General features: G+C 50.5%; 1 protein-coding gene across 1 annotated transcript in view; it reads left to right on the forward strand.

The window, feature by feature from the left end:
* The first annotated feature begins 5377 nt into the window (after nt 1-5377).
* MAGT1 (magnesium transporter 1) overlaps nt 5378-24780 on the forward strand; it is a 75979-nt gene continuing 56576 nt past the window's right edge. Inside the window, exons 1-5 of the mRNA XM_066585618.1 lie at nt 5378-5531; nt 8490-8659; nt 8993-9110; nt 20004-20144; nt 20222-20362. Of these exons, the coding sequence (XP_066441715.1) occupies nt 5451-5531; nt 8490-8659; nt 8993-9110; nt 20004-20144; nt 20222-20362 (651 nt within the window). The 5' untranslated portion in view covers nt 5378-5450. The remainder of the gene's footprint in view (nt 5532-8489; nt 8660-8992; nt 9111-20003; nt 20145-20221; nt 20363-24780) is intronic.

The following is a 24780-nucleotide window of genomic DNA, read 5'->3' on the forward strand; positions in this document are numbered from 1 at the left end:
CATCTATTATTCCCAGGAATGTTAGAAGGGGGTGCGCTAATAACTATGTATAGATATATCAGGGGTCAGTACAGAGATCTCTCCCATCATCTATTATACCCAGGACTGTAACAAGGGGGCGCTCTAATAACTATGTATAATATATCAGGGGTCAGTACAGAGATCTCTGCCATCATCTATTATACCCAGGACTGTTACAAGGGGGCGCTCTAATAACTATGTATAGATATATCAGGGGTCAGTACAGAGATCTCTTCCATCATCTATTATACCCAGGACTTTAACAAGAGGAGGGGCACTCTAATAACTATGTATAGATATATCAGGGGTCAGTACAGAGATCTCTCCTATCATCTATTATACCCAGGACTGTAACAAGGGGGCGCTCTAATAACTATGTATAATATATCAGGGGTCAGTACAGAGATCTCTGCCATCATCTATTATACCCAGGACTGTAACAAGGGGGCGCTCTAATAACTATGTATAGATATATCAGGGGTCAGTACAGAGATCTCTCCCATCATCTATTATACCCAGGACGGTAACAAGGGGGCGCTCTAATAACTATGTATAATATATCAGGGGACAGTACAGAGATCTCTCCCATCATCTATTATTCCCAGGACTGTAACAAGGGGGTGCTCTTATAACTATGTATAGATATATCAGGCATCAGTACAGAGATCTCTCCATCATCTATTATACCCAGGGCTGTAACAAGGGGGCGCTCTAATAACTATGTATAATATTTCAGGGGTCAGCACAGAGATCTCTCCCATCATCTATTATACCCAGGACTGTAACAAGGCGGCGCGCTAATAACTATGTATAGATAGATGATGGAAGAGATCTCTGTACTGACCCATGATATATTATACCCAGGACTGTAACATGGGGGCGCTCTAATAACTATGTATAGATATATCAGGGGTCAGTACAGAGATCTCTGCCATCATCTATTATACCCAGGACTGTAACAAGGGGGCGCTCTAATAACTATGTATAATATATCAGGGGTCAGTACAGAGATCTCTTCCATCATCTATTATACCCAGGACTGTAACATGGGGGCGCTCTAATAACTATGTATAGATATATCAGGGTTCAGTACAGAGATCTCTCCCATCATCTATTATACCAAGGATTGTAACAAGGGGGCGCTCTAATAATTATGTATAGATATATCAGGGGTCAGTACAGAGATCTCTCCCATCATCTATTATACCAAGGATTGTAACAAGGGGGCGCTCTAATAATTATGTATAGATATATCAGGGGACAGTACAGAGATCTCTCCCATCATCTATTATACCCAGGACTGTAACAAGGGGCGCTCTAATAACTATGAATAGATATATCAGGGGTCAGTACAGAGATCTCTCCCATCATCTATTATACCCCGGACTGTAACAAGGGGGCGCTCTAATAACTATGTATAGATATATCAGGGGTCAGTACAGAGATCTCTCCCATCATCTATTATACCCCGGACTGTAACAAGGGGGCGCTCTAATAACTATGTATAGATATATCAGGGGTCAGTACAGAGATCTCTTCCATCATTTATTATACCCAGGACTGTAACAAGGGGGTGCTCTAATAACTATGTATAGATATATCAGGGGTCAGTACAGAGATCTCTGCCATCATCTATTATACCCAGGACTGTAACAAGGGGGCGCTCTAATAACTATGTATAATATACCAGGGGTCAGTACAGAGATCTCTTCCATCATCTATTATACCCAGGACTGTAACATGGGGGCGCTCTAATAACTATGTATAGATATATCAGGGTTCAGTACAGAGATCTCTCCCATCATCTATTATACCAAGGATTGTAACAAGGGGGCGCTCTAATAATTATGTATAGATATATCAGGGGTCAGTACAGAGATCTCTCCCATCATCTATTATACCAAGGATTGTAACAAGGGGGCGCTGTAATAATTATGTATAGATATATCAGGGGACAGTACAGAGATCTCTCCCATCATCTATTATACCCAGGACTGTAACAAGGGGCGCTCTAATAACTATGAATAGATATATCAGGGATCAGTACAGAGATCTCTCCCATCATCTATTATACCCCGGACTGTAACAAGGGGGCGCTCTAATATGTATGTATAGATATATCAGGGGTCAGTACAGAGATCTCTCCCATCATCTATTATACCCCGGACTGTAACAAGGGGGCGCTCTAATAACTATGTATAGATATATCAGGGGTCAGTACAGAGAGCTCTTCCATCATTTATTATACCCAGGACTGTAACAAGGGGGTGCTCTAATAACTATGTATAGATATATCAGGGGTCAGTACAGAGATCTCTGCCATCATCTATTATACCCAGGACTGTAACAAGAGGGTGCTCTAATAACTATGTATAATATATCAGGGGTCAGTACAGAGATCTCTTCCATCATCTATTATACCCAGGACTGTAACATGGGGGCGCTCTAATAACTATGTATAGATATATCAGGGTTCAGTACAGAGATCTCTCCCATCATCTATTATACCAAGGATTGTAACAAGGGGGCGCTCTAATAATTATGTATAGATATATCAGGGGTCAGTACAGAGATCTCTCCCATCATCTATTATACCAAGGATTGTAACAAGGGGGCGCTGTAATAATTATGTATAGATATATCAGGGGACAGTACAGAGATCTCTCCCATCATCTATTATACCCAGGACTGTAACAAGGGGCGCTCTAATAACTATGAATAGATATATCAGGGATCAGTACAGAGATCTCTCCCATCATCTATTATACCCCGGACTGTAACAAGGGGGCGCTCTAATATGTATGTATAGATATATCAGGGGTCAGTACAGAGATCTCTCCCATCATCTATTATACCCCGGACTGTAACAAGGGGGCGCTCTAATAACTATGTATAGATATATCAGGGGTCAGTACAGAGATCTCTTCCATCATTTATTATACCCAGGACTGTAACAAGGGGGTGCTCTAATAACTATGTATAGATATATCAGGGGTCAGTACAGAGATCTCTCCCATCATCTATTATACCCAGGACTGTAACAAGGCGGCACGCTAATAATTATGTATAGATATATCAGGGGGTCAGTACAGAGATCTCTTCCATCATCTATTATACCCAGGACTGTAACAAGGGGGCGCTCTAATCACTATGTATAGATATATCAGGGGTCAGTACAGAGATCTCTCCCATCATCTATTATACCCAGGACTGTAACAAGGGGGTGCTCTAATAACTATGTATAGATATATCAGGGGTCAGTACAGAGATCTCTGCCATCATCTATTATACCCAGGACTGTAACAAGGGGGCGCTCTAATAACTATGTATAATATATCAGGGGTCAGTACAGAGATCTCTTCCATCATCTATTATACCCAGGACTGTAACATGGGGGCGCTCTAATAACTATGTATAGATATATCAGGGGTCAGTACAGAGATCTCTGCCATCATCTATTATACCCAGGACTGTAACAAGGGGGTGCTCTAATAACTATGTATAGATATATCAGGGGTCAGTACAGAGATCTCTTCCATCATCTATTATACCCAGGACTGTAACAAGGGGACGCTCTAATAACTATGTATAGATATATCAGGGGTCAGTGCAGAGATCTCTCCCATCATCTATTATACCCAGGACTGTAACAAGGGGACGCTCTAATAACTATGTATAGATATATCAGGGGACCATACAGATAGGCCCCTACTTGGGAATGTTTGAGTTACGAACGTTGCAAGATGCGAACAGCCAGTCCTGCGGTATGATGAAATGCTCTAGCAGCGAGCGCTCAGGCTTCTATCAAGCCATGACGTACATACGGCACCTCATCAGCCAAGACTAACCAGCAGAGTGGACCAGATTTCACAAACAACGTGTTCCCGCACTTCTGACAGTCCGCTGCGGACAAGTTGTGCGAAAACTACCATGCGGCACAGAATTGTAATCCACGGCATGTCAATGTTAGCGCCGTTTTGGTTGCCGCCTCGCTTCTCTGTGAAGGGAGATTTCTGCAGGGGAATAAAGCCGTCTGACATCCGGCGCCGAGCTTCTGCCGTGGAAATCCTGTGGCGTTTCCATACGGTCCCATTCAGGACATTCCGTGAGATTCCTGCCTCGTGTGACCCAGCTTTAGGTTGGATGGACACGGGCCGATTTGCATCGCGGGCGTACCGCCATATCATGCTGTGCCAAAGGGATTCTTAATGCATATGAACGGAAACCAACTGCGGTTTCTCCTGAGGAAAAATCGCAACATGCTCCATTGTTGTGCAGATTTCGTGCGGACGGCTCCTGCTGAAATCAATGTCCAATCCGCGGCCCACGAGCGGCGCGCATGTGCAGTGCAATTGTTTGTTTAACTCCTGCTTTCCCGCAGAATTTGCGCTCATCTGCCATTCAATTTGTGGGAAAGCAGGAGTTAAAAGAAAGAAATTGGTACTGCAGATGTGCGCGGTCCGGCGCGCCCGCACGCATCTGCAAAGGAGAGGAGACCCGGACAGGACGCAAAAGGCACGGACAAGTAAAGGCAGTGTCCTCTGCTGCGGATCATCCAATCCGCTCGTTGTCATGAGGCTGAATGCACATGGACTGGGCGGATCCCGCAGCACGATCCGCCTGGCACCCGCGCACACCTGCTGAACTGTCGGACAGCCGCAGTACACTTTTCCCGCGTCAATGCTATTGCGGAAGGGCCGCGGATTGGGCGTCTTCCATTGACTTCAACGGAAGCTGACTGCACAGAATCTGTGCTGGAATAGAGTGATTTGTGCTCGCAGACTGGGAATGGCTGTATAGCCGCCTGCAGACGGCCGTGTCGGATCCCGCTGCGAGAATTCTCCTGGTAGGACCCAACCCGAGCCCCTGCAGGGGCCAGGTGGCACTCACCTCTCCCGCGGCTCCGGCTCTTTGAAATACCGGCTGCTGGGAAGTGACATTTCTGTACGGGGCTCTGCGAGAGAGCATGCCGCCATTTGTTTTCCATGTGTGATTTCGCGCAGACAAATCGCGGCCGTCTGACTAGGATTGTGTTTTCTAACGCAATCCTATGGCAGCTTCCATGGGGCGGAAATTCTGTGGGAAATCCCACCGCGGAATTTCCACCCGTCTGCATGGGGCCTATGGCGGCCTTTGCTGCCCGCTCCGGATTCCGCAGTGCAAATACTCCCGTTTGCAGCCAGTCTCTCTAGCGGAAACCGCGGTAAATGGCGCGGCGCCTGCGCAGTCTGGTGCATTACAGAGCCTACGCTGATGAATGGAGAACTGGCCCCGCCCACCGTGCTGGGACTGTAACAACTTCGCGCTCACCTATTCGTCGCCTCCCGTCAGTTTCCTCCAATCACGAGCCGCCACTTCATAACCCCTCCCCTTCTCTCTCTGATACCTCCCGCCGGGCTTCCTGGTCGGAAGAAAGTTTAGCCGGGGAGATGGCGGTTAGAGGGACGCTGGTCGGGCTGATCCTGTTCGCGCTGTGCGGGGGCCTGTCTGATGGCCAGAAGAAGAAGGAGGTGAGAGTGGCTGAGCGGTGTGGGTGGCGGCTGCTCTCGCCCGTGGTCCCGCGGGTCGGTGCGCGCTCCCGTTCGCGGTCTTGTAGCTGGGGTGCGCTCTCGCGGCTGAGGTGCGCGCGCTCTCGCGGCTGAGGTGCGCGCGCTCGTTGGCGCTCTCGTGCGTGAGGTGCGCGCTCTCGTGCGTGAGGTGCGCATTCGCGGTCTCGTGGGTGGGATGCACGTTCGCGCTCTTGCGGCTGAGGTGCGCGCTCCTGTTCGCGGTCTCGCGGGTGGGATGCGCGGTCTCGCGGCTGAGGTGCGCGGTCTCGCGGCTGAGGTGCGCGCTCCCGTTCGCGCTCTCGCGGCTGAGGTGCGCGCTCCCGTTTGCGGTCTCGAGGGTCATTTGCGTTGCTGTCTGGTGGTCGGTACGCGCTCCCGTTCGCGCTCTCGCGGCTGAGGTGCGCGCTCCCGTTCGCGCTCCTGTTCGCGGCTGAGGTGCGCGCTCCTGTTCGCGGCTGAGGTGCGCGCTCCTGTTCGCGGCTGAGGTGCGCGCTCCTGTTCGCGGCTGAGGTGCTAGCTCCCGTTCGCGGCCTCGTAGGTGGGATGCACGCTCCCGTTCGCGGTCTTGTAGATGGGATGCGCGCTCCCGTTCGCGCTCCCGCGGCTGAGGTGCGCGCTCTCGCGGCTGAGGTGCGCGCTCCCGTTCGCGCTCTCGCGGCTGAGGTGCGCGCTCCCGTTCGCGCTCTCGCGGCTGAGATGCGCGCTCCCGTTCGCGGTCTCGCAGGTGGGATGCGCGCTCCCGTTCGCGGTCTCGTAGATGGGATGCGCGCTCCCGTTCGCGATCTTGCGTCTGAGGTGCGCGCTCCCGTTCGCGCTCTCGCGGGTGGGAAGCGAGCTCCCGTTCGCGCTCTCGCGGGTGGGAAGCGAGCTCCCGTTCGCGCTCTCGCGGGTGGGATGCGAGCTCCCGTTCGCGCTCTCGCGGGTGGGATGCGCGCTCCCGTACGCGCTCTCGCGGGTGGGATGCGCGCTCCCGTACGCGCTCTCGCGGGTGGGATGCGCGCTCCCGTACGCGCTCTCGCGGGTGGGATGCGTTGCTGTCTGGTGGTCGGTACGTGCTCCCGTTCGCGCTCTCGTGGCTGAGGTGCGCGCTCCCGTTTGCGGTCTCGTGGGTCATTTGCGTTGCTGTCTGGTGGTCGGTACATGCTCTCGTTCGCGGTTTCGTGGGCGAGGTACGCGCTCCCGTTCACGCTCTCGCGGCTGAGGTGCGCGCTCCCGTTCGCGGGTGAGGTACGCGCTCCTGCTCGCGGTCTCGTGGGTGTGATGCGCGCTCCGGTTTGCGGCCTGGCGGGTGGCGCGCAAGCTCCTGGCCTCGTTCTGCAGACAGTCCGCTCTGAGGCCCAATGCCCACGGGCGTATGGGCTCTGCGGGAGACGGAGCGGGCGTTTTGTCAGCATACCGCCCATAACATGCGTTGCAGAACGCTTTTCCGCACCGGCGGGGGAGGACCGCAGCCTGGCCTACTTTAGTGCGTCCGTCCTGAAGTCACCTGTGCGGGGCACTGACATGAGTGCTGATTCTGTGGATTGACTGGTTGAGCTGCTCCAGGGTGATCCCGGCGGACGATCCCATGCGATATGATGGCTTCATCGCCGGGATTATTAGATGCGAGCAGAGAACCGGGAGGGGATGCTTCTCTTTTGCGCTCGTGTACGTTGGGCTGCGCTTCCCTTAGTTATCCGATGTCATGTGTGCCATCTATCGCCGCGGATCACGCTATGACATCGCCCTGGACACACGGCCTACAAGACTTTAAAGTGACCCTTTTGTTTTGGACAAACCAAGATGCTGCAGCGCTTCTTTGATTACCTGATGCGCGATGGTCGTTAGGCCTCATGTCCACGGGTCACCGCCATACGATATGCCCGTGGACCATTATTGGGCATCCACAGGTAGTTAAATACCTGCGGATGTCATCTCTTTTCCCTCCCAGCGTGCAGATTGCAGCACGCTCCGTTTTCTGTGGTTTCCTGCACGGATGGCTTCAGGTAAGGTCAATGGAAGCCGTCCAATCTGCTGCACAGCTGGCGCTGCGTCTGTGCCACGGGAAAGCAGAAGATTGAAAAAAAAAAACCACGGCGATTGTGTGGGGCGCGCCCTGCCGCATCTGCCGGACAGAAGAAAGGAGATCCAGTCACAATGGAGAAGAGCGGCACCGATGGCGGACAGGTAAGGAGATCCAGTCACAACGGAGAAGAGCGGCACCGATGGCGGACAGGTAAGGAGATCCAGTCACAACGGAGAAGAGCGGCACCGATGGCGGACAGGTAAGGAGATCCAGTCACAACGGAGAAGAGCGGCACCGATGGCGGACAGGTAAGGAGATCCAGTCACAACGGAGAAGAGCGGCACCGATGGCGGACAGGTAAGGAGATGTCTTTTTAGGTCTCGCGGCTGCAGGTGGAGGCGGTGCCACGAGGCCTGGAATGCAGACGTGGTTGGCCAGTTTTGCTCCCAGTAGCATGTAGTCTCAGACTACTGATGGGTGCGTCCTTCTTGCTTTGTCTATGACTAGAGGGTCACTATACAGGGAGTGTAGCACTGTAGACCTTTATCCACAGGACCCCCGTGCGGCGCTGCGTTACCCCCGTGCGGCGCTGCGTTACCCCCGTGCGGCGCTGCGACACCCCCGTGCGGCGCTGCGACAGTCATCGTCCCTTCACTGACTTCATTTACCACGTCTTATTCTCGTGTGAGTCCAACAAACCGGATGGAGTCCTGGGAGCACGGGTGGTTCTGCTCGTCTCCTTATTGGGGAGGTGAGGCAGTGGTACTTGTTCCATCCAGTGGTAAGGCGTGTTCTCTGCACGGATACCCCTGGAGAGCTATAAAGGGGATGTGGCCTGACTACCAGCCCGGGGGATGGCTGTAACGGCCTCCTAGTCTTCCACTGCTGAGCCTCAGATACTTGTATCTCTGCAGATGGTCTTATCGGAGAAGGTGGCTCAGCTCATCGACTGGGCGAGCAAGAGGCCCGTGATTCGCATGAATGGAGATAAGTTCCGGCGGCTAATCAAGGCTCCTCCCAGGAACTATTCTGTGGTCGTCATGTTTACAGCTCTGCAGTCTCACAGGCAATGCGTCGTCTGCAAGTAAGGATCCAACATGTATTCTGTGTTTACAGACGGGCTTCGCTGCTGCGCTCCGGATCCCTAATGATGCATGGATTGGCTTAGGTGTAGAATGGTCCACCATTAATGCATGGCACTATTACACACCCCTTGCATCCTCCCGTATACCATCTCTGTGCGCACCATATCAGACCGTGAACCTCCTCCCCGTTACACCAATCTCCTTCTAGCTACTTGTGAGCTCCACTAAACGTACAAGGCTGATCAGTTGCATCACTTGGCTCCTTTCTTCTGTACACTTTCCCATCGTTTTGCTTACCTTATTAGTAATAAGATGGGCTGTTCTCCTTCCAGGCAAGCTGATGAAGAGTACCAGATCCTGGCCAACTCCTGGCGTTACTCCAGTGCCTTCACCAACAGGATTTTCTTTGCTATGGTTGACTTTGATGAAGGATCGGATGTCTTCCAAATGGTAAAGTATGAAATGTGTTGCATTTGTCTTGGTCAGTAGTGTATTAGGAGGTTTCCTAGCGAAGCAAGTGGCGTTCCATTTAACCCCTTAGTGACGGGGCTTTTTTTTCCCCCCATTTTCATTTTACTCCTCCTCCGTTTAAAAAACCGTAACTCCTTGACTTCTCCATGGCCGTCGCTCGGTCTTTGCGGGTCGAGTTGTATTTTTCATTGGTTCTCTTTAATGTACCATATAACGTACTGAAAAAACGCTTAAAAAATTCTAAGTGGAGAGAAATGGAAAAACTATTGGGCCATCTTTCTTGTCACCGAAAGGACCAAAAATAATAAAACTTAGCTTTTATTGATTTTTAAATAATAAAAAGGCGTCCTTATATTTTCTCATATGTGCTAGAAGTCACACAATAATTAAAAACAGTAGGGCTTAGATATATAGATGAACACTGCTCTGTCCCAACAATCTAGGTGCATTAGCCGGGAATCGAACCCGGGCCTCCCGCGTGGCAGGCAAGAATTCTACCACTTCTACCACTTTTGTATTCCCTGATGTCTTTTTCTATCCAGGGTTACTCAGATTTCTATTTGTCAATGACTTGCACCACCAGATGTTTATTAAAGTGTGGTGAAGCACTCACTGTCAATGACCTTGAACACTTTTAATTCTCTATCACAGGGTAGGCCTGATGTCCTCTGATTAGTCACGGTACAGTGATGTCTGTTAATTTACAGTCAGTAATATTGTACCTGACACACATTTACTAGTACTGTCGTCCCATTTATAACAGTTGCTCATTAATTTGATGGAGAGGGAGGGATAGGTTCCATGGGCCGATTCTCTCCATAAGAACTAATCTATGTGGGGGTTGTATGTTCATCATAATGCAACCCACGTAGACATATACAACTACAACTATAACAGACAGAGTCTATCATTATTACTCTAGTCAGCAGCTGTTGGTGCATCACAACAGACTGCATATACAGAGACAGAGATTTATCCAAAAGGGCATTGGATATAGGTGATAGCCTAGAATTCATTCTGGGCTACCACCAAACTATCTATGTGCATTTTATTGCAGCTATTTAAATCCTGAAGGATGAGTAGCTCATAGATGAATACTGCAGCTGTTCCATTTAATGCAGCCACTGTCTTTATTCATCTTATATATGTTCTACCTGTAATAATCACTTATACAAGTGGGAGCATCATCTCTCCGGAATAGAGCCTATGTATAAGTAGGAGAGAGAACATATTGACAAATAGAAATCTGAGTAACCCTGGATAGAAAAAGACATCAGGGAATACAAAAGTGGTAGAAGTGGTAGAATTCTCACCTGCCACGCGGGAGGCCCGGGTTCGATTCCTGGCCAATGCACCTAGATTGTTGGGACAGAGCATTTTATTGCAGCTATTTAAATCCTGAAGGATGAGTAGCTCATAGATGAATACTGCAGCTGTTCCATTTAATGCAGCCACTGTCTTTATTCATCTTATATACGTTCTACCTGTAATAATCACTTATACAAGTGGGAGCATCATCTCTCCGGAATAGAGCCTATGTATAAGTAGGAGAGAGAACATATTGAAAACACACTATTATTTGGAACAACTTATCTCTATCCTTGATAATCACTGAAACTGTCGTCTGGTTGCAATTAACCTTGGTATATAATCACATGAGCCATAAGAAATGAATGGCTCATGCGATCAGTCATAGGCATAAGGGAATACCATAGAGTATCAAGCCAATATAAGCTTGGGTCTGCGTTATACAAAAACATACTCCGGACTTAACACCTAATGGTGACATATCGGGGTGATTTCTATATAAATCAATCACCGCGATATTGTTCTAGAAATAATAAGAACAAATACGACCCAAGCAATATTAATGAGCAACTGTTATAAATGGGACGACAGTACTAGTAAATGTGTGTCAGGTACAATATTACTGACTGTAAATTAACAGACATCACTGTACCGTGACTAATCAGAGGACATCAGGCCTACCCTGTGATAGAGAATTAAAAGTGTTCAAGGTCGCTGACAGGGAGTGCTTCACCACACTTTAATAAACATCTGGTGGTGCAAGTCATTGACAAATAGAAATCTGAGTAACCCTGGATAGAAAAAGACATCAGGGAATACAAAAGTGGTAGAAGTGGTAGAATTCTTGCCTGCCACGCGGGAGGCCCGGGTTCGATTCCCGGCTAATGCACCTAGATTGTTGGGACAGAGCAGTGTTCATCTATATATCTAAGCCCTACTGTTTTTAATTATTGTGTGACTTCTAGCACATATGAGAAAATATAAGGACGCCTTTTTATTATTTAAAAATCAATAAAAGCTAAGTTTTATTATTTTTGGTCCTTTCGGTGACAAGTTTCATTAAAGTTGAAAAAGGATTTCATTGCTACGGTGACAATTGGGCCATCTTTCGGTGCATTCTGATTCTACGGCGCACAAACTGCAACAGAATGCCGAGGGGCTCCTGTGATGCCAAACTGATGGGGTTTTTAATTTGCTGTACTACTTTTTGTTTGTTTTTAAATGTTTTAAAATGACTTTGTCTCCCTTTTCTGTGCACAACCTTTTTTTATTTGTCCGTCGACATAGTTGTGCGCGGCTCAGTTTCTGCAGTACGTCCTGGCGTTTCCGTTGGTACCATTTTGGAATAAATGCAACTTTTTGATAGCTTTTTCTTACAGTTTTTTTTTTTTTTTCTTGGTGACAGGATGACCAAAAAAACGTGCATTTCTACCATTCTATTTTTTTTCGGATCCCGTTCATCGTGCGGGGTAAATAATGCGTTACTTTGATAGACCAGACTCTTACGGACGCAGCAATGCCAGATACATATTTCTGCATTACTACCGTATATACCGGAGTATAAGACTACTTTTGAACCCCGAAAAATCTGCTCTGCAGTCGGGGGTCGTCTTATGCGCCGGTAATACAAAAAAAATCATTACTCACCTCCCCCGGCGTTCTGTCGCGCTCCGGCAGGATGTCGCTCGCTCCTCGTCCCCGCCGCAGCATTGCTTTCTGAATGCGGGGCTTGAAATCCCCGCTTCCAGAAAGCTAATACACACGCCGTCAGCCAGTTACAGCCATTCAATGACAGCATTGAATGGCTGTGATTGGCTGAAGGCGCACGTGTGTTAGCAATCACAGCCATTCAATGCGACAGAACGCCGGGGGAGGTGAGTACTGATTTTTTTTTTCTCCACTGTAATACCGGCGTATAAGGTGACGGTTGGGGGGTCGCCTTATATGCCGGTATATACGGTATTTAATTCTTTTATTGTAAATAATGTAAAAGGGGGGATTTATGAACTTTCATTACTTCTTCTTTTTTTTTTAAATAAAACTTTATTATAACTTTTTCTTCTAGTTCCCAGGGGGACCACAACTAGCAATGCTTTGATTGCTCCTGCAGTATGATTTAATGCCATAGTAATTTGACAGTCTCCCTCGCCCAACGGGGATGGCTTGATGGGCATACTGCCAAAACAGCCCTGGGGCCTTTCAGAAGACCCCTGACTGCCATAACACCCACATGCCCCCCTCCCCCCCCCCCAATCTTACTGTGGAGGGGGGCTGTATGGGACCCCCAAACATTGTTCGGGCAATTTAAATGCCGCTGTCAGAATTGACTGCGGCATTTAAAGGGTTAATAGCCGCGCGGCCGATTGCAGCTGCCCGCGGTTGTCAGCTGTAATAAACAGCTGACACCCACGATGTATGAAAGTAAATAGCAGCGCTATTCCCCTCCATGCACGTCCTATAGGGCGTCACTAAAGGGTTAATCTGCATGCAAAACAAAAACTAGTATCTGATTTCTTATTTTTGCTGTATATTGAGTGATTTTACAAGGAGGGTAAAGAAAACGTGTCGCTCTGGAGGTGGTAGTACTAGTGTTCATTGTGAGAGCCCTGGACCCAGCAGCCGCCCATGCTGTTGGTAGTTTCCTCATTTGGTGGAGCGCTCTCCTTGCAGCCGCCCATGCTGCTGGTAGTTTGCTCATTTGGTGGAGCGCTCTCCTTGCAGCCGCCCATGCTGCTGGTAGTTTCCTCATTTGGTGGAGCGCTCTCCTTGCAGCCGCCCATGCTGTTGGTATTTTCCTCATTTGGTGGAGCGCTCTCCTTGCAGCCGCCCATGCTGCTGGTAGTTTCCTCATTTGGTGGAGCGCTCTCCTTGCAGCCGCCCATGCTGCTGGTAGTTTCCTCATTTGGTGGAGCGCTCTCCTTGCAGCCGCCCATGCTGTTGGTAGTTTCCTCATTTGGTGGAGCGCTCTCCTTGCAGCCGCCCATGCTGTTGGTAGTTTCCTCATTTGGTGGAGCGCTCTCCTTGCAGCCGCCCATGCTGCTGGTAGTTTCCTCATTTGGTGGAGCGCTCTCCTTGCAGTTGCGCGTGGTGCTGGTAGTTTCCTCATTTGGTGGAGCGCTCTCCTTGCAGCCGCCCATGCTGCTGGTAGTTTCCTCATTTGGTGGAGCGCTCTCCTTGCAGCCGCCCATGCTGTTGGTAGTTTCCTCATTTGGTGAAGCGCTCTCCTTGCAGCCGCCCATGCTGCTGGTAGTTTCCTCATTTGGTGGAGCGCTCTCCTTGCAGCCGCCCATGCTGTTGGTAGTTTCCTCATTTGGTGGAGCGCTCTCCTTGCAGCCGCCCATGCTGCTGGTTTTTTCCTCATTTGGTGGAGCGCTCTCCTTGCAGCCGCCCATGCTGTTGGTAGTTTCCTCATTTGGTGGAGCGCTCTCCTTGCGGCCGCCCATGCTGCTGGTAGTTTCCTCATTTGGTGGAGCGCTCTCCTTGCAGCCGCCCATGCTGTTGGTAGTTTCCTCATTTGGTGGAGCGCTCTCCTTGCAGCCGCCCATGCTGCTGGTAGTTTCCTCATTTGGTGGAGCGCTCTCCTTGCAGTTGCACGCGGTGCTGGTAGTTTCCTCATTTGGTGGAGCGCTCTCCTTGCAGCCGCCCATGCTGCTGGTAGTTTCCTCATTTGGTGGAGCGCTCTCCTTGCAGCCGCCCATGCTGCTGGTAGTTTCCTCATTTGGTGGAGCGCTCTCCTTGCAGCCGCCCATGCTGTTGGTAGTTTCCTCATTTGGTGGAGCGCTCTCCTTGCAGCCGCCCATGCTGCTGGTAGTTTCCTCATTTGGTGGAGCGCTCTCCTTGCAGCCGCCCATGCTGCTGGTAGTTTCCTCATTTGGTCTAGCACTCTCCTTGCAGCCGCCCATGCTGTTGGTAGTTTCCTCATTTGGTGGAGCGCTCTCCTTGCAGCCGCCCATGCTGTTGGTAGTTTCCTCATTTGGTGGAGCGCTCTCCTTGCAGCCGCCCATGCTGCTGGTAGTTTCCTCATTTGGTGGAGCGCTCTCCTTGCAGCCGCCCATGCTGCTGGTAGTTTCCTCATTTGGTGGAGCGCTCTCCTTGCAGCCGCCCATGCTGTTGGTAGTTTCCTCATTTGGTGGAGCGCTCTCCTTGCAGCCGCCCATGCTGCTGGTAGTTTCCTCATTTGGTGGAGCGCTCTCCTTGCAGCCGCCCATGCTGTTGGTAGTTTCCTCATTTGGTGAAGCGCTCTCCTTGCAGCCGCCCATGCTGCTGGTAGTTTCCTCATTTGGTGGAGCGCTCTCCTTGCAGCCGCCCATGCTGCTGGTAGTTTCCTCATTTGGTGGAGCGCTCTCCTTGCAGCCGCCCATGCTGTTGGTAGTTTCCTCATTTGGTGAAGCGCTCTCCTTGCAGCCGCCCATGCTGCTGGTAGTTTCCTCATTTGGTGGAGCGCTCTCCTTGCAGTTGCACGCGGTGCTGGTAGTTTCCTCATTTGGTGGAGCGCTCTCCTTGCAGCCGCCCATGCTGCTGGTAGTTTCCTCATTTGGTGGAGCGCTCTCCTTGCAGCCGCCCATGCTGTTGGTAGTTTCCTCATTTGGTGAAGCGCTCTCCTTGCAGCCGCCCATGCTGCTGGTAGTTTCCTCATTTGGTGGAGCGCTCTCCTTGCAGCCGCCCATGCTGTTGGTAGTTTCCTCATTTGGTGGAGCGCTCTCCTTGCAGCCGCCCATGCTGCTGGTTTTTTCCTCATTTGGTGGAGCGCTCTCCTTGCAGCCGCCCATGCTGTTGGTAGTTTCCTCATTTGGTGGAGCGCTCTCCTTGCAGCCGCCCATGCTGCTGGTAGTTTCCTCATTTGGTGAAGCGCTCTCCTTGCAGCCGCCCATGCTGTTGGTAGTTTCCTCATTTGGTGGAGCGCTCTCCTTGCAGCCGCCCATGCTGCTGGTAGTTTCCTCATTTGGTGGAGCGCTCTCCTTGCAGCCGCCCATGCTGTTGGTAGTTTCCTCATTTGGTGGAGCGCTCTCCTTGCAGCCGCCCATGCTGCTGGTAGTTTCCTCATTTGGTGGAGCGCTCTCCTTGCAGTTGCACGCGGTGCTGGTAGTTTCCTCATTTGGTGGAGCGCTCTCCTTGCAGCCGCCCATGCTGCTGGTAGTTTCCTCATTTGGTGGAGCGCTCTCCTTGCAGCCGCCCATGCTGCTGGTAGTTTCCTCATTTGGTGGAGCGCTCTCCTTGCAGCCGCCCATGCTGTTGGTAGTTTCCTCATTTGGTGGAGCGCTCTCCTTGCAGCCGCCCATGCTGTTGGTAGTTTCCTCATTTGGTGGAGCGCTCTCCTTGCAGCCGCCCATGCTGCTGGTAGTTTCCTCATTTGGTGGAGCGCTCTCCTTGCAGCCGCCCATGCTGCTGGTAGTTTCCTCATTTGGTGGAGCGCTCTCCTTGCAGCCGCCCATGCTGCTGGTAGTTTCCTCATTTGGTGGAGCGCTCTCCTTGCAGCCGCCCATGCTGCTGGTAGTTTCCTCATTTGGTGGAGCGCTCTCCTTGCAGCCGCCCATGCTGCTGGTAGTTTCCTCATTTGGTGGAGCGCTCTCCTTGCAGCCGCCCATGCTGCTGGTAGTTTCCTCATTTGGTGGAGCGCTCTCCTTGCAGCCGCCCATGCTGTTGGTAGTTTCCTCATTTGGTGGAGCGCTCTCCTTGCAGCCGCCCATGCTGCTGGTAGTTTCCTCATTTGGTGGAGCGCTCTCCTTGCAGTTGCACGCGGTGCTGGTAGTTTCCTCATTTGGTGGAGCGCTCTCCTTGCAGCCGCCCATGCTGCTGGTAGTTTCCTCATTTGGTGGAGCGCTCTCCTTGCAGCCGCCCATGCTGTTGGTAGTTTCCTCATTTGGTGGAGCGCTCTCCTTGCAGCCGCCCATGCTGCTGGTAGTTTCCTCATTTGGTGGAGCGCTCTCCTTGCAGCCGCCCATGCTGTTGGTAGTTTCCTCATTTGGTGAAGCGCTCTCCTTGCAGCCGCCCATGCTGCTGGTAGTTTCCTCATTTGGTGGAGCGCTCTCCTTGCAGTTGCACGCGGTGCTGGTAGTTTCCTCATTTGGTGGAGCGCTCTCCTTGCAGCCGCCCATGCTGCTGGTAGTTTCCTCATTTGGTGGAGCGCTCTCCTTGCAGCCGCCCATGCTGTTGGTAGTTTCCTCATTTGGTGAAGCGCTCTCCTTGCAGCCGCCCATGCTGCTGGTAGTTTCCTCATTTGGTGGAGCGCTCTCCTTGCAGCCGCCCATGCTGTTGGTAGTTTCCTCATTTGGTGGAGCGCTCTCCTTGCAGCCGCCCATGCTGCTGGTTTTTTCCTCATTTGGTGGAGCGCTCTCCTTGCAGCCGCCCATGCTGTTGGTAGTTTCCTCATTTGGTGGAGCGCTCTCCTTGCAGCCGCCCATGCTGCTGGTAGTTTCCTCATTTGGTGGAGCGCTCTCCTTGCAGCCGCCCATGCTGTTGGTAGTTTCCTCATTTGGTGGAGCGCTCTCCTTGCAGCCGCCCATGCTGCTGGTAGTTTCCTCATTTGGTGGAGCGCTCTCCTTGCAGTTGCACGCGGTGCTGGTAGTTTCCTCATTTGGTGGAGCGCTCTCCTTGCAGCCGCCCATGCTGCTGGTAGTTTCCTCATTTGGTGGAGCGCTCTCCTTGCAGCCGCCCATGCTGCTGGTAGTTTCCTCATTTGGTGGAGCGCTCTCCTTGCAGCCGCCCATGCTGTTGGTAGTTTCCTCATTTGGTGGAGCGCTCTCCTTGCAGCCGCCCATGCTGTTGGTAGTTTCCTCATTTGGTGGAGCGCTCTCCTTGCAGCCGCCCATGCTGCTGGTAGTTTCCTCATTTGGTGGAGCGCTCTCCTTGCAGCCGCCCATGCTGCTGGTAGTTTCCTCATTTGGTGGAGCGCTCTCCTTGCAGCCGCCCATGCTGCTGGTAGTTTCCTCATTTGGTGGAGCGCTCTCCTTGCAGCCGCCCATGCTGCTGGTAGTTTCCTCATTTGGTGGAGCGCTCTCCTTGCAGCCGCCCATGCTGCTGGTAGTTTCCTCATTTGGTGGAGCGCTCTCCTTGCAGCCGCCCATGCTGTTGGTAGTTTCCTCATTTGGTGGAGCGCTCTCCTTGCAGCCGCCCATGCTGCTGGTAGTTTCCTCATTTGGTGGAGCGCTCTCCTTGCAGTTGCACGCGGTGCTGGTAGTTTCCTCATTTGGTGGAGCGCTCTCCTTGCAGCCGCCCATGCTGCTGGTAGTTTCCTCATTTGGTGGAGCGCTCTCCTTGCAGCCGCCCATGCTGTTGGTAGTTTCCTCATTTGGTGGAGCGCTCTCCTTGCAGCCGCCCATGCTGCTGGTAGTTTCCTCATTTGGTGGAGCGCTCTCCTTGCAGCCGCCCATGCTGTTGGTAGTTTCCTCATTTGGTGAAGCGCTCTCCTTGCAGCCGCCCATGCTGCTGGTAGTTTCCTCATTTGGTGGAGCGCTCTCCTTGCAGTTGCACGCGGTGCTGGTAGTTTCCTCATTTGGTGGAGCGCTCTCCTTGCAGCCGCCCATGCTGCTGGTAGTTTCCTCATTTGGTGGAGCGCTCTCCTTGCAGCCGCCCATGCTGTTGGTAGTTTCCTCATTTGGTGAAGCGCTCTCCTTGCAGCCGCCCATGCTGCTGGTAGTTTCCTCATTTAGTGGAGCGCTCTCCTTGCAGCCGCCCATGCTGCTGGTAGTTTCCTCATTTGGTGGAGCGCTCTCCTTGCAGCCGCCCATGCTGTTGGTAGTTTCCTCATTTGGTGGAGCGCTCTCCTTGCAGCCGCCCATGCTGTTGGTATTTTCCTCATTTGGTGGAGCGCTCTCCTTGCAGCCGCCCATGCTGTTGGTAGTTTCCTCATTTGGTGGAGCGCTCTCCTTGCAGCCGCCCATGCTGCTGGTTTTTTCCTCATTTGGTGGAGCGCTCTCCTTGCAGCCGCCCATGCTGTTGGTAGTTTCCTCATTTGGTGGAGCGCTCTCCTTGCAGCCGCCCATGCTGCTGGTAGTTTCCTCATTTGGTGGAGCGCTCTCCTTGCAGCCGCCCATGCTGTTGGTAGTTTCCTCATTTGGTGGAGCGCTCTCCTTGCAGCCGCCCATGCTGCTGGTAGTTTCCTCATTTGGTGGAGCGCTCTCCTTGCAGCCGCCCATGCTGTTGGTAGTTTCCTCATTTGGTGGAGCGCTCTCCTTGCAGCCGCCCATGCTGCTGGTAGTTTCCTCATTTGGTGGAGCGCTCTCCTTGCAGTTGCACGCGGTGCTGGTAGTTTCCTCATTTGGTGGAGCGCTCTCCTTGCAGCCGCCCATGCTGTTGGTAGTTTCCTCATTTGGTGAAGCGCTCTCCTTGCAGCCGCCCATGCTGTTGGTAGTTTCCTCATTTGGTGGAGCGCTCTCCTTGCAGCCGCCCATGCTGCTGGTAGTTTCCTCATTTGGTGGAGCGCTCTCCTTGCAGCCGCCCATGCTGTTGGTAGTTTCCTCATTTGGTGGAGCGCTCTCCTTGCAGCCGCCCATGCTGTTGGTAGTTTCCTCATTTGGTGGAGCGCTCTCCTTGCAGCCGCCCATGCTGCTGGTAGTTTCCTCATTTGGTGGAGCGCTCTCCTTGCAGCCGCCCATGCTGTTGGTAGTTTCCTCATTTGGTGGAGCGCTCTCCTTGCAGCCGCCCATGCTGTTGGTAGTTTCCTCATTTGGTGGAGCGCTCTCCTTGCAGCCGCCCATGCTGTTGGTAGTTTCCTCATTTGGTGGAGCGCTCTCCTTGCAGCCGCCCATGCTGTTGGTAGTTTCCTCATTTGGTGGAGCGCTCTCCTTGCAGCCGCCCATGCTGTTGGTAGTTTCCTCATTTGGTGGAGCGCTCTCCTTGCAGCCGCCCATGCTGCTGGTAGTTTCCTCATTTGGTGGAGCGCTCTCCTTGCAGCCGCCCATGCTGCTGGTAGTTTCCTCATTTGGTGGAGCGCTCTCCTTGCAGCCGCCCATGCTGCTGGTAGTTTCCTCATTTGGTGGAGCGCTCTCCTTGCAGCCGCCCATGCTGCTGGTAGTTTCCTCATTTGGTGGAGCGCTCTCCTTGCAGTTGCACGCGGTGCTTTGCAGAGTTTTTACGTAACAGAGTGACATGTGAAAAGTCTTGATTAAAGCGGATGCAGGTGCTGAGACCCCTGATGATCACTTACATGAGCGCTGTGCCTCTTTGACTGTTTTTGCTGGCTGCCGGCCCCTCTCGGCTGCTGAAGATTGCCGAATAGGTATATGCCTTCAGCTGCTGAGAGGGGCCGAAGGCTGTTGAAGGGGCGCTGCAATCCAGTGAGCGCTGCAGCTCCTTTTTTTTTTTTCTTCCCAGCAGTCAGACCTGTCAGGATCCGGGCCACCACTAGTCATAACTTTTGCCGTGTTGCTCCGACATGTCAGAAGTTTTTATTTTTAAGTGCAATTACTGTTAAATGGCCTGAAGGAAGCGGCGCCCTGTCTGCAGGAGAATGCTATACTGTGCATGCTAGAGAAGGATGCTGTGTGCCCCCGATGTAATGGAAGCACATAACTCATGTATTGTTTGCCTTTGTATGACTGTTCTCCATGTATCCTGTTCTTCCAGCTTAATATGAACTCTGCACCAACCTTCATTCACTTCCCCCCTAAGGGGAAGCCGAAGAGAGGAGACACGTATGAGCTACAAGTCCGGGGTTTTGCTGCAGAACAGCTTGCTCGTTGGATTGCCGATAGGACCGATGTCAATGTAAGAGGACGCACCATTTACCACCGTTTATTTAGACCTTTTATGAAAGCAACCTGATCCTATTGATGTCATTACAGATCCGGGTAATAAGGCCTCCAAGTTACGCCGGCCCTTTAATGCTTGGCTTGCTCTTGGCTGTGATCGGAGGATTGGTCTATTTGAGGAGAAGCAACCTTGACTTCCTGTACAACAAAACTGGATGGGCGCTCGCTGCCTTGGTAATTTAATGCTAGCCAACAAAAACCAGTAGGCTAAGTTCAGATGTGTGGTGTGCTTTTGTGGTTTGTTTTTTTCCCCTTGGGGTATTTCATAATGTTTTCCATGTAATATCACACAGAAGTGTTCAGCTTCTAGGGCCTGCGGTGTGATACAGGCGCACGACTTGTTAAACTCTGTTCACCCTTCCGTCTGCTCATTCCATCCAGGGAATCAGTCATTAAATCTAGGAGGATGCTTGTTTGCTCAGTCGCCTTCACAATGGCACCACCTGAGATTGCTGTCTCCGCATAGGATAGGAGAATTGCTGAGGGGTGTAAATCCCCCCCCCCCCCCCCCCCCCCCCCCCCCCACCTTTCCCTGGTGGGAAGGTTTTCCTTTTTTGGCGGGGGGGACTGAGACTATAGGGGCTGTTCTCTCACTTTCAGGGCCACCATATTCTTGGGCGCAGCTTTCCCTGGGTAGGATCTATCTCCACTGCGGTCGAGGGCAGCTTTAAGTGAAGGCCACTGTGACTCTGCAGAGGCTCCCCTCCTAAGTGCCTGGCTGGACACTAGACACGTGCTCTCTGCTGTAGGGGTGGGCATGGCGCTCAGATGTTGTGTGCCGCCAACGTCATGGGGCAGGGCTGGCGAGCCCCCATGAGCGGATGCCATGACATCTGTAGATGGGAGGGACGCAGCGGAGCCACAGAATGACAGGATATAGGTGACAATAAGACCGTGTCTGAAATCCATTAATTAACGGAAAGAGTGCATGTAATTGTAGCAGGCTTTGGGCACTTAAGCATCTAACTACCCAGGACAGACTACAAACCCTGGTATTGTAAGTAGCCCAATGGAGGGTCAAGAGGTGAATAATCTTAATGAATCTTCTGATAATGACACCAACAAAAAATTCCTCTTCAATCCAGATGATATAGATGAATTAATTAAGGCAATTAGAATCATCCAGGATGAGATCTTTGGTGGCCTGGGAGAAAGATGGAAACCTATGTTCCCAGTCCATGAAAATGTTAGAATGAGCCTGAAATAACTTCATTAGATTATGAGACAACCTGGACTGGGAGGTCCCACCAAGTATGATGTCCCTAATGTACCTCACTGCCCTTCGAGGACACAACACAGTTAAAAGAGGCCATCGAAAAGCTATGTCTTAAAAAAAAGGGGAGGCGGCTTCAGCCTTATGGAAACCAGGAGTGACTGTTAAATGTGCGGCTGGGACTTTTTAATGTTTGTCTAAACCAATTAGAATTAATTATTCAGAACAGATCTTCCCCATGAATAACTTCTAGATTCACTACCAGGTTTGAAGATGGCCACAAGCTCTTTGGCATGCAATGACCGATTCAGACTATCAACCCGTGTCGCAGGCTTGTGTAATTCCACTTAAAGGGGTTGTCCCGCGGTAAAAGTTTTTTTTGCCCAGTCGCCCTAGCTAGCAAAGGGCATTAAATATAAACTTAAACCGTTTCCATAAGTGCTGCACGCTAACCTGTAGCAGCTTTTGTCTATTGGGAGAATTTTCCTTTTCAAGATGGTGCCTCGGGTCTTCTCCCATGGTGCACCGCGGGTGGTCTGCTGCTACGTGCGCGCTCCCGATGACGTCATCGCGGTAGGCCGGCACCTTTCTGTTCCTGCTCTCCGCTCTGGTGGCATGTATGCACTGCTGATTCCAGCCACCTCATTGGCTGGTCGGCACCACGTGCAGGAGAGAGGAGGGTGTTCGGCCGAGGGAGGAGTCAGCTCGCAGCGTCCACAAGAAAGAAGGCTACTGTGCAGGTGCGACTGTTCCAGCGGGGAGAAGAGGACTTTGGTTGGCGCCAGGACAACAGGGACGCCAACACGGGGGGGCCCTGTAGGTAAGTATATAACTTCTGTATGGCACATGTTTCATGCACGATGTATATTACAAAGTGCATGTATATGGTCATACAGAAGTGCTTAGCTTAACTTTAATTCGTGGGACAACCCCTTTAAGGGGTTCCATAACTTATATCCTAGTATGGGGATATGGCATGAAAAATGTAAGTTTTGTTTTTGGCCCATCCATGATCCGTTTTTATTCGTACCAGATCTAGATAAAATTCTGGAGAAGGCTTCAGACAGGAAAAGCGTTTCCTGAGGAAAGACCTAAAATAAAAGGCCTTTTTTCATACTATAGGGCAAAATTATTAGGCTAGCAGAGGTAAGTGGGATGCTGGAGTTATGCAAAAGGCAGTAGAGGAAGAAAATCCTTCTTTAACCCCCGATCAAAAGGATGATCAAAGACCAAAACATTGACTCCATCCCAGTAGGGGCACGACTTCAGTGCCTCGATCTCAAGCGTTATAAAGCAGGGATACCACATATAGATCTTACTTATCTAGCGCCCCCCCCCCCTCAAAACTTCCCGATCTTCTTGCCCCTCATCCCATATAAGTCCAGTTGTAGTAGATCCTGAACTCCCTGTTGCAGTGGAGGCAGTGGTTCCAGTCCCTTTAGCAGAGCTTGGGACAGGTCACTGTTCCAAATTATTTCTTACAAGACTTTCTGTTTTGCTTTTTATATATGATAACAAATCTGTGAGGAACAGAAGATTTCAAGATGGAATTAAACTGAACAGTGACTTTAGTTTTGCACTTGATGCAATATGGAAGACTCTTCTGCAGTCGGCAGACATAACTGAGAATCGCCACCTAAAAGTGTTCTTAGACAACATCCCGTCATTCGTCACCTTGGAGGTACAAGACCTCCTTCCCTACAGAGCCTTTCGCAAAAGATATTCAGTTGAACAGAGTGACATGTATGTTCCATCTCAGCAACTCGCCTGAAAGGAACCCTAAACACAAAGGTGGACTTTCTCAGTTGCTAAATACTAGATCCAGTGGCATGGTCCCTCTTCCCAGGCAGTTTTTGAGGACCTAAAACAGATGGGAATCCCTCATTAGTCTCTTCCCAACGAGAGAATTGCTAAGTAGACAAATGTCTACCTCAATCCATGAGCTCATCCTGCGGCAGTAGGTGGGTTGACACAGAATGGGGAACACAAGTTAGTCTACGCATTTGCTCTGATTCCGAGAGTACTCCAGAAATGTCTTGAGTATTGTAGCCCCATTTTGGCCCAGGAGAAGCTGGTTCTCCCTTCTAAAACGCTTGAGCATCTAAGAAGCAGTGAGTGCATCCTCCAACCCTTCCAGATTTATTGACCTAGTAGTGGCAAATCAAGGTTCCAACTCCCAACCCCAAATATATCTCTAATTGTTGACTTCAAAATGGACTTGACCTGGGCCTTTTTACCCTAATATGTTAGGGGTCCAGATGGCAGCGCTCATTGTACGATGCTAAACTCTGAGGTCACATGGGTTTCTGAAAACGGCAGATGAATGAACCCCAGAATCCACAATCTCTTTCCATTCTGGGTCCTTAAAGCCTTAGCTTTGTCTCCCTTCAAACCTTGAGATTCTCTTCCAATTAGAACCTTAACACTAACCTGTTTTTGTAGTTGCCATAACTGCAGCACAAAGAGTAGGTGAGCAGCCATTCTGTAGGGCCGCCGAGGATAAAATTGTATCAGATTATACCCCTTTGTCTATCATTGAGGTAAATAAACCGATCCCCAGAGGTCTGACAGCTCATTCTACCAGGGCCAGATCTACCTCATGGGCAGAATAGGCCTCAGCACCTGTTGCTCAAATGTAAAGCAGCTTTTTTTTTTCCTGTCTTATCAGGATGGAGGCACTTTGAGGCGGTATTTTAAGATTTCTATATTTGGTACAGGTGTTTACCTGTTCGCACGGAAAATGTTATGAAGTCGTGGTTACTTCACAGGAGCGTTAGATTCTCTTCAGACTACATGCACCGATGTCCCTCTGCAGAATGTGCCACCCCTCCCACTTTCCTCACTTTTTACCCTTAAAGGTAATTCCCCTTTTTATTCAAATTTATCCCCAAACTGGAGGTTGCATCCCCTTTTCTGCCTTTAACCCCTTAATGACGCGGCCATTTTTCTTTTTCCATTTTCGTTTTTTCCTCCCCCCTTTAAAAAAATCATAACTCCTTTATTTATCCATCGCCGTCGCTGTATGAGGGCTGTTTTTTGCGGGACGAGTTGTAGTTTTCAGTGGCGCTATTTAAAGTACCATATAATGTGCTGAAAAACTTTTAAAAAATTCTAAGTGGAGTAAAATGAAAAAAAAAACGACCTTCCTCCATCTTTTAGTGCGTCTTGCTTCTACGGCGCACAAATGGCAACAAAAATGACCTGATATCTTTATTCTGTGGGTCGGTACGATTACTGCGATACCAAACTTGTATAGGATTTTTTTTTTACTATACTTTTTTTTTTTTTGACAATTTTTTTCAATTATTTTCTGTCATTTTGTGCGCGCAATAACTTTTTTATTTTCTGTTGACGTAGTTGAGCAAGGGCTCATTTTTTG

Source organism: Eleutherodactylus coqui, chromosome 12, assembly GCF_035609145.1.
Source record: "Eleutherodactylus coqui strain aEleCoq1 chromosome 12, aEleCoq1.hap1, whole genome shotgun sequence".
Lineage (NCBI taxonomy): Eukaryota > Metazoa > Chordata > Amphibia > Anura > Eleutherodactylidae > Eleutherodactylus > Eleutherodactylus coqui.